The 15856-nt window shown below is 38.9% G+C and overlaps 1 protein-coding gene across 1 annotated transcript in view; it reads right to left on the minus strand.

Moving 5' to 3' along the window:
* Positions 1-2082, minus strand: part of LOC107299692 (pleckstrin homology-like domain family B member 3) — a 21980-nt gene extending 19898 nt beyond the window's left edge. The window contains exon 1 of the mRNA XM_015829041.2: positions 2074-2082. Within this exon, the coding sequence (XP_015684527.2) occupies positions 2074-2082 (9 nt within the window). The remainder of the gene's footprint in view (positions 1-2073) is intronic.
* Positions 2083-15856: the final 13774 nt, after the last annotated feature.

Here is a 15856-nt window from a genome sequence, read left to right on the forward strand (position 1 = left end):
TGACGTGATGACCCGATGTCTGGAGGCCGTGAGGGTCTGGATGGGGAGGAACAGACTCAGGCTCAACCCGTCCAAGACCGAGTGGCTGTGGTTACCGGCGCCTCGGCATAGTCAGCTGATTCCATCGCTGACTATAGGGGGCGAAACATTGGCTCCCTCGGATCGGGTACGCAACTTGGGTGTCCTCCTGGATCCACGGATGATACTGGATGACCAGTTGGCAGCCGTGACCAGGTGGGCGTTTTATCAGGTTCGTCTGATTCACCAGTTGCGACCTTTTCTGGACCAGGACGCCTTACGCACGGTCACTCATGCCCTTGTCACCTCCCGCCTGGACTACTGTAATGCTCTCTACATAAGGCTCCCCTTGAGGAGCACCCGGAGGCTCCAGCTAGTCCAAAATGCGGCCGCGCGGGCGGTGTTGGGAGGGACTCATCGCTCCCATATAACACCGCTGCTGCGCGAGCTGCATTGGCTGCCGGTGGCCTTCCGGGTGTGCTTCAAGGTGTTGACCATCATCTTTAAAGCGCTCCATGGCATCGGACCCGGATACCTTCGAGACCGCCTTCTGCCGCAGATTACCCCCCATCGACCTGTACGCTCCCACAGAGTGGGTCTCCTCAGGGTGCCGTCGGCCAGACAGTGCCGGCTGGCGACCCCAAGGGGGAGGGCCTTCTCTGTGGGAGCTCCCACCCTCTGGAATGAACTACCCCCAGAGATCAGGGTGATCCCTGATCTCCCTTCCTTCCGCCGCGCCCTCAAGACATGGTTGTTCCAGCTTGCAGGACTGGCCTAGGGGAAATTTTTAGAGGGGGTTTTAATTACATTTTAATCAGATCACAGTTAAATATTTCCTTTTTAATTAATTTTAATCCTGTAATGTTATCTTTGTATTTTTATTCGATTGTTAGCCGCCCTGAGTCCGCAAGGAGAAGGGCGGGATATAAATTTAATAAAATAAATAAATAAAAATAAATAAATAAATCTGGTGGTGATGCTGTCTAACCCACTTTTTTCTATCTTATCGAGTACTAGGTTGTGATCTACTTTATCAAATGCCTTACTGAAGTCCAAATATATCCATAGCATTCCTCTGATCCACTAATTTTGTCACTTGGTCAAAGAATGCAATATGATTTGTTTGGCATGATCTATTTTTGACAAACCCATGTTGGCTTTTAGTAATGACTTTGTTTGCCTCTAGGTGGTTGCTGATTCTTTGTTTGATTATCTTTTCCAGGATCTTCCCAGGTATTGAGGTCAGGCTGATAGGTCTGTAATTTCCTGGGTCCATTTTTTTTCCTTTTTTGAAGATGGGAACTACATCAGCTCTTTTCCAGTCCTCTGGTAGTTCCTCTGTGCTCCAGGATCTTTGAAAAATATAGTTCAGTGGTTCTGAGATCACATCTGCCAGTTCCTTGAGAACCTTGGGGTGTAATCCATCTGGTCCTGGCAATTTGAACTCGTCTTGGTTGGACAGGTGCTCACTTACCATTTTCTTGCCTATCTTAACTTGTGTTTCTATTCTGTTTTTTATGGCACTATTTTTGATAGGTTGGTCTGTTTTTTCCCTTTGTGTAAAGACAGATGCAAAAAATGAGTTAAATAGTTCTGCTTTCTCCCTATTGCTTGTCACCTTCTTGCTTTGGAGACCTTTTCCCAGGCCCCATTTCCTTAAGTTTGGATTTTGCAAATCCTTCCCTCAACTTGTCCTGACTCCACCTCCCCCACAGCCTGGCAGAATTTCCATCCATCCCCTTCTTTTAATTCTTCCTTGAGAGGAAGCACTGAGTTAGGCGATCAGAATTTTTATAGGGCTCTTGAAATATACATCCATGCATTTATTTATTGATTTAATACATTTATATATTGCAAATGCTCCCCACAGGGCGAAGCTTTGGCATGATTATTTCTCTTTTGGAAAACAACAATACACACACACACAAACAAACACACAAACCTAGGTTTCATGCAGAGCTCTGAAAGGTCAGACTGCTTTGCATTCAGTGTACTTTAGCATCAAAAAGTAAGAAAAATACTGATGACCACAGGGGTCTCTTTCAGCTCCCAAACCTGTGCCATTCTGACGACAACTTCCAGCCTTGCCCCAGAAAGATTGTGACCTATATATCAAGAAATGCTTGTTTAGGAGATTACCTTCAAAATATTTGTCTACTTGCTAGTTCAGCATATTTGACACATCCCAAAACCTTTAGATTATGTTATTTGAGATAAGAGGAAAATGTTTACTTTCATCAGCTGAGAATCTCCAAAAACTGAAATAATGTTTACAACATCTGAAGTAAATCCCTAAATACCCCATGGATGAAAAATGTAAGAAGTACCAACTCAATTGAGTGTGCATCATGCCATTCACAATTACATTTTACTCGACTTCACAACATTTTCATTTATTCATAAGGTTATTATTCTATAAGTAACCTATTCAAAAAAACCATTGGCTTAAAAGTGATTTTCTTTCTAAACATTGAGCCATATTGTGGTATTTTAGTAGCCTCACAAATGGTTCCTAAACCATTGGCTGCTGCATGGGTCAATATAAAAGGGGGGGGGGAAATGACATTGCCATAGGTGTATACTACAGGCCATCCAACCAAACAGAGGAAATAGATGAACTTTTTGCTAGTCAGCTAACTAAGGTATGTAGGAAGCACATCACAATAGTAATGGGTGACTTTAACTACCCTGACATCAACTGGGAGACAAACTCTGCACCAAGCGGAAGATCAAACAGGTTCCTGGCAAACCTAGCAGACAACTTTGTCTCCCAAAAAGTAGAGAGGGGAACTAGGGGATTAGCCATTTTGGATCTAATTCTCACTAACAGATGAAATGATAGAAGGTGTTGAAGTTATAGGAACCCTGGGAGGAAGTGATCATGCAATATTGGAATTCAACATTATGGAAGCACAAGCAATAGAACACAGTCAAACTAGAGTCTTGGACTTCAAGAGAGCCTATTTCAATAAACTTAGAGAGGGCTTGGGAAGGATTCCATGGATGAGAATCCTCCAGGGGAAAACAACTCAAGAAGCTTGGGAAATTTTGAAAAATGAGATAATAAAAGCCCAGTCTAGCACAATACCAACAAAGAAGAAAAATAATAGCTCTCAAAAGAAACCAGCATGGCTGCATAAAGAACTCTCTTATAAATTGAAAAATAAAAAGGACAAGTATAAAAAGAGGAAAGAGGGGCACATAACTAAATCAGAATATCAACAAATAGCCCGAGCCTGCAAAGATGAAGTGATTATGATTAAGGCTCATAATGAACTAAGGCTTGTGATCAAAGTCAAAAATAACAACAAAAAAAGCTTCTTTCAACATGTAAAAAACAAGAAAAAAGTGAAGGAAATGATTGGTCCATTAGTGGGTGAAAGTGGCAAGAAGGTGACAAGCAACAGGGAGAAAGCAGAACTATTTAACTCGTTTTTTGCATCTGTCTTTACACAAAAGGAAAAAACAGACCAACCTATCAAAAATAGTGCCATAAAAAACAGAATAGAAACACAAGTTAAGATAGGCAAGAAAATAGTAAGTGAGCACCTGTCCAACCTAGACGAGTTCAAATCACCAGGACCAGATGGATTATACCCCAAGGTTCTCAGGGAACTGGCAGATGTGATCTCAGAACCACTGAACTATATTTTTCAAAGATCCTGAAGCACAGAGGAACTACCAGAGGACTGGAAAAGAGCTGATGTAGTTCCCATCTTCAAAAAAGGGGAAAAAATGGACCCAGGAAATTACAGACCTATCAGCCTGACCTCAATACCTGGAAAAGATAATCAAACAAAGAATCAGCAACCACCTAGAGGCAAACAAAGTCATTACTAAAAGCCAACATGGGTTTGTCAAAAATAGATCATGCCAAACAAATCTTATTGCATTCTTTGACCAAGTGACAAAATTAGTGGATCAGAGGAATGCTGTGGACATAATTTACTTGTACTTCCATAAGACATTTGATAAAGTAAATCACAATCTACTACTTGACAAGATAGAAAAATGTGGGGGTAGACAGCATCACCACCAGATGGATCCGTAGCTGGCTGACTGGCCACACTCAGCGTGTGGTCCTCAATGGAACCGCATCTACATGGAGGGAAGTGTGTAGTGGGGTGCCCCAGGGCTCTGTTCTAGGTCCAGTGCTCTTCAACATCTTCATTAACTATTTGGACCAGGGGATAGATGGGGAACTCATCAAATTTACAGACGACACCAAGCTGGCAGGAATAGTCAACACTCCAGAAGACGGGCTTAAGATACAGAAGGATCTGGACAAACCTGAACACTGGGCACTATCTTACAAAATGAAATTCAATGGTGAAAAAAGCAAGGTTCTACATTTAGGCAAGAAAAACCAAATGTACAGGTATAGTATAGGGGGTACCTTGCTCAATAGTAGTAACTGTGAGAGGGATCTCAGAGTCCTAGTGGACAATCACCTAAATATGAGCCAGCAGTGTGCTGCAGCTGCCACAGTGCTAGGCTACATTAACAGAGGGATAGAATCAAGATCACGTGAAGTGTTAATACCACTTTACAATGCCTTGGTAAGGCCACACTTGAAATACTGCATCCAGTTTTGGTCACCGTGATGTAAAAAAGATGTTGAGATTCTAGAAAGAGTACAGAGAAGAGCAACAAAGATGATTAGGGGACTGGAGGCTAAAGCATATAAGGAACGGCTGCTGGAATTGGGTATGTCTAGTTTAATGAAGAGAAGGACGAGGGGGGACATGATAGCAGTGTTCCAATATCCAAGGGCTGCCACAAAGAAGAGGGAGTCAAGCTATTTTCCAAGGCGCCTGAAGGCAGGACAAGAAGCAATGGGTGGAAACTAAGCAAGGAGACAAGAAACCTAGAACTAAGGAGAAACTTCCTGACAGTTAGAACTATTAACCAGTAGAACAACCTGCCTCCAGAAGCGGTGAATGCTCCAACACTGGAAGTTTTTAAGAAGAGACTGGACAGCCATTTGTCTGAAATGTTATAGGGTTTCCTGCCTGAGCATGGGGTTGGACTAGATGACCTCCAAGTTTCCTTCCAACTTTACTATTATTATTATTATTATTATTATTATTATTATTATTATTATTATTATTATTATTATTATTATTATTATTATTATTATTATTATTATTATTATTATATGTCCTATATACAGGTCTGCAGCCCATCTTTCCAGTTCCCTTACTATATTCCAGGAATTCTTCCAATACAGGGAATAAATCCTCTGTGATATGCATCAATAGGGCAAAGACCTCTTGGAGCTTACCATGTATTAATTAATACAAAGTGGTTTGTAAAATTATGTACATTATAGGACAAACAAAGGAATCTATTTTTAGATGCAACACAGGTATACTCTCGTGTAGACTGACTAACTTAAATGGTTAAAAAAATGGGGGGAGGAGATTCCTAATGGCCAAAGTCAGGGATGTCCACTATGTGTACAGAAGACAGATCTATAATTGATTGATAGAAAACACACTGCATCTTCCCTGTGGCAATGGGGAGACAGGAATATGGGGAGTAGTATGAATGAATTTTCCCAATTTCCACCCATGCTCAAGGTTGCAGTTTCCTTACTACCAAAAATAGCAGAAAATATTGATTTAACCAAGACTGAGGAGACTTCCTTCCTTTTAATAATCTTCCCAAAGTATAAAGAGTAGAAAAAATGCATTTGAGAAGCAGTGATCTAAAGCAGATAGATCAGAAAAAAGAATGAGACTTTTGTCTTGTCTTTCAGTCTCCACCATGTTCTATTCTCTACTGCCATAAATATACATGTGTGCAAGTGTGTATACTACAGGTAGTCCTCGATTTACAATCACAATTGAGCCCTATTGCTAAGCAAGGCAGTTGTAAAGTGAGTTTTGCCCCATTTTATCACCTTTCTTGCCATGTGATTCACTTAATGATTGTGGTGATTCGCTTAATGACCATGGTAAAATTGGTTGTAAAATTCCAGCCCCAGTTGTGATTGTAAGTTGAGGATTGCCTGTATTTAGTACCTGAGTGTATATGCATATGCAAGAATGCTTTGAAGTACATAAAAGATATGATTCCTAAGACTTGGCCCAGCATTATATGGAGCTGTTTTCTCATAATAGCTGTTAAAAAAAACCAGGGACCATAATCACTTAGTACAGGACTTGGAGCAGGTGTAATATGCTCTTTTCAGCAATGTCTGCCAACAAGTAGATTGTATTCTCATCCAACTGAAGCTTTCAGGTGGTCTTCAAAAACAGCCTCATGTAAACAGCACTGCAGAATTCAAAGGGGTGCTGATAAAAGCACGGGCCACTGTGGTGAGATCCTCACCTTTCAGTTACAACTGATTCACCAGCTAAAGTTGGCCAAAGACCCTAATTTCTGCTACCCTATCCAGACATAGCCACAAGTGCAGGAGAACCTCTAAGTCAGGAATCTTCAAACTTGGCCCTTTTATGACTTGTGGACTTCAACTTCCAGAATTCTTCAGCCAGCATGCCTGGCTGAGGAATTCTGGGAATTGAAGTCCACAAGTCATAAAAGGGCCGAGTTTGAAGACCTCTGCTCTAAATCATAAGTCTGCTCAATTGGTGGAAATGCCACCACATTAAGAGACAGACAACCCAACAGATGAAAAATAATCTTGATGGATAACTATCAAACTTATTTTACATCTTTAGATACTGAGTCAAAATAATAATGTCTCCTGAATGGCTTTGGATAATAATGTATAACTGGGAATCATCACTAGGCCTATGGACATCCCTCAGCAGCTTTATGTAAATATTTTAAAAAGGGTAGGATTAATCCTATGACACCCCACAAGATAAACCCTTTGGCCAATTCCTCCCTACCATCATGTGAGCAGCCTACTTAGAAAAGAGTGGAACCATTACAAAACACTGCTCCCAATCACTAATTGTTTAATTTGGTCCAGAACAATACCATGGTTATAGATATTGAAGGCCAGAAACTTCTTAAATGACCATAAGGGGCACAGTTTCTTCATTTAGATTCTGACAAAAGTCATCAGCAAAAGTGAGTAGTGCCATCTCTGTCCCCTACTGAGATCTGAATCCTGGCTGAAAAGGTTCCAGTTAATCTATTTTTTCTTGATGTCCTATAATTGTGCACTAACCACAATCTCAATAATCTTCCTCCCAAAGAGTAAGTTAGTTTCAGAGCAATAATTGTGAAGTAAATTTCATGCAGGACCTTTTCAAGAAGCTGAGTACCACAGTCAGTTTCAAGGCTATTGGCATCATTGCTTCCTAAAGTATAGGATATCAATATCAAAGTATTCAATATCCAATATACAGTTCATTTGGACTCCCTAAGGAGTCAGGAGGAGCAAGGTTCAAACCTAAGTTTCCTGGAGACAGCTGAGAAAGCATCTTATTTACTTCATCCAAGTCCATAAGCCAGAAGGAGTTCCAGATAATGTAACAAAGTGTAGTTTCAATTGAGTGCATCCATGAGGGGGTCAAAGCTTCAGCAAACCTGTGCTGGAATATGGAAACAACTTTGAGGAAGGAATTCAAGAACAATAGGGTAATTGACAGCTCAGTCTTGAGAAAGGAGAACATGTGAGAAAGGGGCCAAAACATTCCTGCTGTGATTTTGTTTGGTACAAACAAGAGGGGACAAAGGGATACCATGCAGGTTTTCAAGACTGTTATTACAGTATACACTATAACAATAGAGTAGAGTGACAGAGTCTTTGCCATTCCTGAATCTAGCTTATCTCAAAGGGCAGGCAGAATCTGAACAACTTTATTGGCAAAATACGATACTAACTAGTCACAGTAGCCAAGCAGGAGGTTTACTGGAATAAACAATTTTAATAAAGTAAGCTGACCTCTGTTCTCATTGCAATGAAGTAGACCGAGATGCTGCTGTTGAATTTTCATGGTTAGTTACAGCCTCATAAGTTGAAGGTTTTTCAGTGGGGCAAATTGATCTGCATAACTGCATCCTCCCACTGAAATGAAGCCAATTAATTCAGTTTTGGTCACCACAATACAAAAAAGATATTGAGACCTTAGAAAAAGTGCAGAAGAGAGCAACAAAGATGATTAGGGGAGTGTAAACTAAAATATATGAAGAATAGTTACAGGTATTGGGGATATCTAGTCTAAAAAAGAGAAAGACTATGGGTAACATGATAGCAGACTTTCAATATTGGAGGGGCTGTCACAGAGAAGATGGGGTCGACCTATTTGTCAAAGCATCTAAAGGCAGGACAAGAAGTAACAAGTGGAAATTCATTAAAGGGGGATCTTACCTAGAACTAAGGAGAAAAATTCTGACAGTGAGAACAATTAATCAGTGTAATGGGTTGCCTCCAGAAGTTGTAGGTGCTCCATCACTGAAGGTTCTCTGAAAGAGATTGGACAGCCATTTGTCTGGAATAATATAGGGTCTCTTGCTTGAGCTGGGAGTTGGACTATATGACCTCCAAGGTCCCTTCCATCTCTGTTATTCTTTTATCTTCTTGGAGGTGGATGTTTGCCATAAACCTCAATTGATACAGTTTTTCTCTACAATTTCTTTTTATGTTGAGTTTTGAAAACTTTGCAAGAGCTGTTAGACCAAGGATTTGTGCTAGAGATCTTAAAAAAATATAGGTTTTGGATTTCCAGTCATTTCTATGATGGTGTCATTAACAGCCCTACTTCTGTCTCTTATTTCTATCCATATGACTACCTGAAAAAAGAATTTATTATTCCTTTGTATTGTTTCGGTTCAACACCATCTCCTCTGCAGTGTCGCTGGACAATATTTTGAGCTGTATCTGTGTATCTTTGAAATGATGCTTTATCAACTTTTATTAAACCCTATTGCTGATCTTCTTGAAAACCTATGATGCCAGTCCTTTTTTTGTCTATTTTTTAAAACTCCTTCCAATACTTTACAGTGGCTTTCATTTATGTCAGTGCTCAATGTTTTCTCAGACATGCGTTTCATTGCACATTAGTATCACACGTGGAAATTGGCTTCCCATTCTCTGCAGTAGGTGCAAATATAAATGTTGAATGTGTCTGATGTTATTTGTGAACTAATATCAAAATTACTGTTATGTGTAGTACCTGTCACTTCACAGTCAGAAATCACATTATCTTTCTGCACTGGTATTGGCATACTGACATTGGTGAATGTGGCTGCTTTGCCATCTCTCTTTCTCTCTTTTCTTTCCCCCTGTTATTGCTAATGGAAAAAAAAAACATAACAGAGCTGTTTTGCTCCTTTCTTGAAAGTAAAGTAGATCATTTTGAAGAATTTTTTTAAACTATAGGGGAAAAAAACCCCTTATCTAATTGGTCAATGGAGACCTTTACCCAAAGACTATCAAACAATGTAAGTTCCTGCAGGAATCTAAAGTTATGTAGACTGCAGAATTTATTCTCTTTTTTGAAGGAGAAAGTAGATCATCTTAAACTTGTGCTTCCCTCTCTAAAACAGAAATTTCAGATCCAGCTAAGCGCAAATGACTGTTCAAAATTGACCAAATTTATAAGCAGGAAAATTGAGTGGACAATTTTTTCCCCTGAATTTCTCCAGGGGAAGGAGAAATTCTTCAGGTTCTTCAAGAAGAAAATTTATCTTTAATGGTAATAGTACTTTAAAAAAAGTACCATGGTAGGCATTCTCTTCTGATGTATTTCCTTGGGATTGAATGCAAGTATGGGAAGCCAAGAAGGTTTTACGTCAGTGGAAAGATAATGGTACTGTGAAAGAAAGGCTATTCATACAACATCCTTGCCCACTTTGTAAAAAATCACTATGTAAAAGCTCCTTTAAAATGTATTCATTAAATTTGGGCACCAAAGAATCTTACAACTTCTACAACCATTGATTTAAAGCAATAAAAAAACAGAAAACCACATTAAATGAAAAAGTACTCAGTAAACCCAGAAACCAATAGAAACAAACAAATAGTAGGAACAGGAAGGAGTATTGTATATGTTTGCCACCTTGAGTTACACCAGACAACAAAGATTTTGCTTCCTGAACACTTCTGCATCTATTTTACAGTTTTTTGACTGTTAATCATAAAAATTATCTGTAATTTAATCTATCACATACCATTTTATAAAATTTTTCTGATTATATACAGTGGCAATGTACATCCTTCAATGCCCATTGGCTATGCTGCACACATGAAAGAAACATATGAAAACATGGAATTGTTGAAGCACATCGAGTACACCAAGTACAGCTAGAATTTCTACGGAGATCTTAAAATAGTGGCTCTGCTGCTTGGAATGCAGCTCAAGAATAACAAGTACTGTTGTTATACATGCAAATGGGACAGCCGCACAAGAGAGTCACATTACATTAAAAAGAAATGGCCAGTCCAAAAGAATTTGGCTCCAGGACATGAAAACGTGGCACACAAACCACTTGCTGGTCCAAGAAAGATATTTTTGTCTCCATTTCACATAAAACTCAGACTGATGAAATTTTTTTTGAAAGTTACAGACAAGGAAGGCAAAAGTTTTCATTATTTGAGATAGATGTTTCCAAGAATAATTGAGGGGGGAAAAAATCAAGGAGGGTATTCAGAGAAACAAACTACATTTAGCTGGTTGACAAAACCACAAAGTGCAACATGTCACTGAAGATTCGTTATCTGCATTTATTCTTGAACCTCTGAAAATCTAGATGCAATCCGTGACAAACAAGATGAAAGGTTTCACCAGAATATTGCCACAATGGAAAAAACAGGGCAATTGGAATCCAGCGATGCTGGCTGACTATTATTGGACACTGCAGTGAGTACAAATAAAAATCAGCAGCAAAACACTTTTTAGCCCTGTGGAACTCATGCAGCGTGTCAGAAACCTCATGCAATTAAAAACATTGTCATTAAAAATTAATTTCATATTTCTCAAGATTCCTGTGTGATACAGTCATTTTGACATTATATTTGTGTTCGGTTTGAAGGGCCTATCATAATCGCTGAAAGTTTTTCAGGAAGCAAAACTTTTGGAGAAAAAAATTACTATCCAATGTTATTTATAAAAATAATAAAATGCAGGATATGAAATAAATATATAAATAAAAATAAACAAATACAGTTCAGTCTCAGGCATCCTAGGTACCCATGAATGCTGTATTAGATTTAGTTCTCCAAAGCTACAGATGACAGATCAGTTTTAACTGCTTTCCAGAAAGACCTCGAAGCTGACATTAATCTAATATCCATAAGGTAAGGGTGGGGTTCACAACATTGTCTCTGCTTCCCCCCAGTTTGATCTTGTACATGCTGCAGATAGATAACATACAGTAAGTGGTGGGATTCAAATATGTGAACCACCGGTTCTCTGTGTGGATGCCGCTTCCGGAAGTCCATTCTGGGCCTGGGCCACAAAAAATTAGCTACCAGTTCTGCCGAAGTGATGCAAACTGGCTGAATCCCACCACTGCATACAATATCTTCTGGGATGAGCACAGCAGACAGGATAGTTGTACCAGAGAAGGTTGCCCTATAGAAACCTAGAAGCCAAGCTATGAAGCAATTTAAATGAAGAACACAATACTTTGAATTTACCAGAAACATATTATAGCCAACACAATGCCCACAGCATGGGTTTAATGTGGCTGATGCATCTGTCTTCTGCTAGCACAGTGCTGTAATCTATCCTGTTAGTGATAAGAGTATGATTGTAAAGAAATGTGGAGATAACCTCGATAAAGGAATAGATGAGCCTTTAGAGGGAGAAAAAACAATGAATACATTCCTGAGAAAATAGAAGGGAACTCAAAATAATCACTCTTTAATTCTGTTTGCTAGTAGAGAAGGCAGAGAGAGCCTCTGGCAGGCTTTCAAGATTCTGTTGCATTCCTCACAATAAAATAGCAGTTTTTTAATTCCTGTTTGCTACCTTAAAAGGGCTGACAATGAGTTACTCTCTTCCAATCTTCTTGCTCCAAGTAAGGCTGCAACTGGCACAATATTGACAGATGTAAAGCCTTCATCCTGGTTCATCCAAGCCGGGGATAAATAAGCAACATGGCGACTGCTTTGGGAAGAAGGTTACAGTTTATTGAAGAGGCAGAAAGATGGTTCTTGCAAGAAAGAGCAGAGGGAAGAAGGGCTGAGCACATGGGTAGTAGGATTTTATACCCTCTCTAGCCCTCTTTGGAATAGTTTCCTGTTCCTGTGGCATGAACCTTGAGGATATCTCTGAGTGATTTTCTAGGCCTTGATATCTGTGGTTTAATCCTATTATCATATCCTGCTTCCCTGGTGATGGGGCTAATGACTCCTGGAGTTTGGGTGGGGTATGCAGATTTTAAGTCTCTTTGTCTTGACAAACTTTCTGATGGTTTTACATTTGCATTTGCATAGGGCTGGCTCCTGCTTGGGACAGAGACTTGGGGGCAAAGTTGGTTTCTGCTTTTTAAAATACTTTTGAGGAAATATGTTTTTCTGCCCTTTTAATATTTCCTTCTCTGGGGCTCTGATTTCCCACAGTATCCAAGACTCAAAAGTTTCCCCTGGCCACAGTTGTCCCTTGCCCATTAAGCCATAGCTCTGAGTCATGGAGGGCATCTTGCTCCTTTGGGGATTGGGGGTGGATGGGGACTACCACTCCACTCAAAGCCATAACAAGATCAGACAGAGAAGTGGATGGTCTTTGTATGAACAGCTTCTCTGTCTTTATGGGGATTCAATTTCAGCTCAGGGCCACAATTCATGAGTTTCACAGCATTGCCACCCTAGGATGGTGATGTATGTCATTGAGAAAAGACTCGTCATATGCTCCATTTTAATATAATATATATTGTTGTTCTTTCTAGCATTGTATGGAATAGTAAAATTGTTCCACAAATGTTATTTCAACTTTCTTCATCTTCTGTTCCTCTGGTATGTATCAAAAACTGCAACAGCCAATCCAATTGTTATAGGATGGACTATTCCGAAGAGTGACATTGGTTTTGTAGATGAATAATTTAGGTGTCAGCCTGTGAGAATAGTAAGCTGCTAAATGACTGTATCCTTAAGTTTGCCCTTTTTTGCATTGCTTTTCAGTATGGTGACTCTACTGAAGCTGAACCACATTGAATTTTCCATTTCCATTTCTTTTTGTGTGTGTGTGTCTAGATCACATGTAGCAGACGGCATTAGTCTGCAGTTCAACGTCTGAAAATACAACCCAGCAAGCAAATACTCAGAATTTTCTTTCTACTATAATCATCTTTTTAAAGTGCACGACTTGAGATAGTTAAGAGAACCTAATTTTATTTTATGACATGTATGAGCAAATGCGACTTTCCATATTGTACCACCGGAGCATGACATTGTACCATATGTTAATCACATTTATCTGCTTCAGTAAACACAAATTCCAATATCCACATTGCCTATAGGAGTGAGGTGCATCTCTAACCCATCAGTGTTGTCTTTGTAAAAAGAAAATGAACTTTCCACCTCTTCCAGATACTGCCTTTTGTTTTCTTTTTTTAGACTTCTGCATTGCAATAATAATGTGGCAAACTATTCTGAGGCCACCACCCATGGGGAACTTTAATTTTTTTTTTCACGGAAAAAGAATCTGTTTGGCTAATATTGAATCTGAAGTCTAAATTGTTCAGCTGCAGAGCATAAATCAAGCACTGTGGATGAACCCTGTTCAGATGCAATCTATTTTACACTGCTTCATCCTCTGTAAAAATCAACAGAAATTGTAATAGGAACTGGGTGGAGGGGAGCAAACAGAAGAAATCTTTATGCCTTGTTTGTGCATTTAAAGGGGAGGAAGATCAACACACAATTAGAGGAAAGAGAAAGAGAGATTATAAGCAAATGTAGGATTTAGAAAATCAGCCTGATGCTCAGAAGGAAACCTGCTAAACATGCTTCCATTCTGATTAAAAAATGTGGAGGGTAGAAAATCATGACTTATTGTGAGTGGTAAGATGTGGTGTGCCAGGCACGCTGGCTGAGGAATTCTGGGAGTTGAAGTCTACAAGTCATAAAAGGGCTAAGTTTGAAGACCCCTGTTTTATAGCTTTCCCTTCAGAGAATTCCCAGTGGTTGCTGCTCCCAGAAGGCCTAGTTCCCAGCCTCCTCCCCTCATGTAATGTTCTTACATTATATATCTCCCATGATATCCTACAACTAACCCTGTTTCTCGAATTTCAGCTCTTTAACAGCACTTATCCAGCTGCACAGATCTGATAAGCAGTAGAGGGCAGCCAATGGACATTGTTTTTCTGGCCATTAATGGCTGAAAGGTTGAAAAGTCAAACAATTGCGCCATAAAAGAATTAAGAAAAGTTCATTCATGAGTGAAAAAAATGGCAGTGCCTGGAATAACCAGAGTGTGGGGCATGCCGACTGGAAGAGGCTTTTCACATGTGGCAAAGGGTCAAATTTTGACTGAGGGTCAGGGCCCTTAGAATGTGTGTTATAGCTGTATGGTATCAAACACCCAGTCCTCGTGCACAGGGTATGTACTGTATACACTGTTATGAACTACACCTCATTTCATGAAGGGCAGGAAGTGATTAAAGTGGTCTAGGATTTAATTGGGATGAGGTGAGAGGAAGGCAGTGTGACTATGCAGAGGCAGGCTACCTATCAATTTAACAACATTTATAAATCAATACATCTCATCAACTTAACAATTGTAAACCATTGAAAGTCCACTGTGTTTCTTGAGACTTTCTGAGATACCCTGAGATCTTTTGATATATACGTCTCAACAGTCTCTCACTTAACTGTGCTACTAAAGATACTCTTTTCCAAAATAGCTATTTTGAAATGCATAAGGAGTATTCTGAACATTTTGGTATTACTTTGTCCTTGTTTTGAGTCTTGATGTCAAATTAGGATCTATTAATTCTGGCCTCTTTGTCCTATGTAGAATCCAAGAATAAGAGATGATGATGAGAGATGATGGCATATACCGCATTAGAAGCAAAAAGATGAATGCAGAATATGTATGTACATAATTAAAAAGTATCTGTTGTGGAAACATTATTTTGTGAACCAACTGGATTGTCAGTTTGACCATTGTTATCCATTTCAGGAAAATAGCCTGAAAATTTTGCCACTTATGATCCAATCTGTTATGAAAATAAAAGCTTTCTATGTGAAATTGTGAAATTCTGATAGTTCATTGATTTATTGGTCAGGCTTAACTTTAATATAAATTTTACAGGGAATTTCTTTTAAATTCAGGGGACAATTTTAAATTCAAGGAATGATTTAGACATATTTTCAGCCTGAAATACTGTTTTCTCTGTTACTAAACCCCCCCCAACCAAACAAATAAACATTTTTTCTTGCCTTTCTCTTCAGGGGAAAATACATAAAGAAAACCTTTCTCAAATTTAAAATATTATTTTCTTTAGGAGTTAAGCCATGTATTTCATGGCTGTACTGAAAATTTGGCCAATAGTTTGGATCCATCTCTTTTGAGAATTAAATGACCTTATGGATGACTATTAGATTTAGTTTTTAGGATCTAGAAACACACTCTAATCCAGATCTTTTTATGCATTATTTAGTTCTACAATCAAAGGAAAATGTGATATAAATATTTCCTAATCATTGTACACCATAGTTATGAATTATTATTGGAATGTCTTTAATTAATGAAGATTGTTTTATTTTCAATAGCTATTTTTTCATATAAATAATAAGTTGCTTCTCTTTATTTAGGAGGTCAGCTCTAAGTTTTTATTCAGTGTTACCTTGACAACTTCCTCATAAATTAACCATGTCCACTTTGTGAAAAAGAAAAGTTATTGATTAAAAATAATCTATGGAACCTACAATTTCTTATTAAAAGGTGAGCTAAACTTACTGTCATTTTTA

This window comes from Protobothrops mucrosquamatus, unplaced genomic scaffold, assembly GCF_001527695.2.
Source record: "Protobothrops mucrosquamatus isolate PMUCROS unplaced genomic scaffold, P.Mucros_1.0 scaffold_229, whole genome shotgun sequence".
Taxonomy (NCBI): domain Eukaryota; kingdom Metazoa; phylum Chordata; class Lepidosauria; order Squamata; family Viperidae; genus Protobothrops; species Protobothrops mucrosquamatus.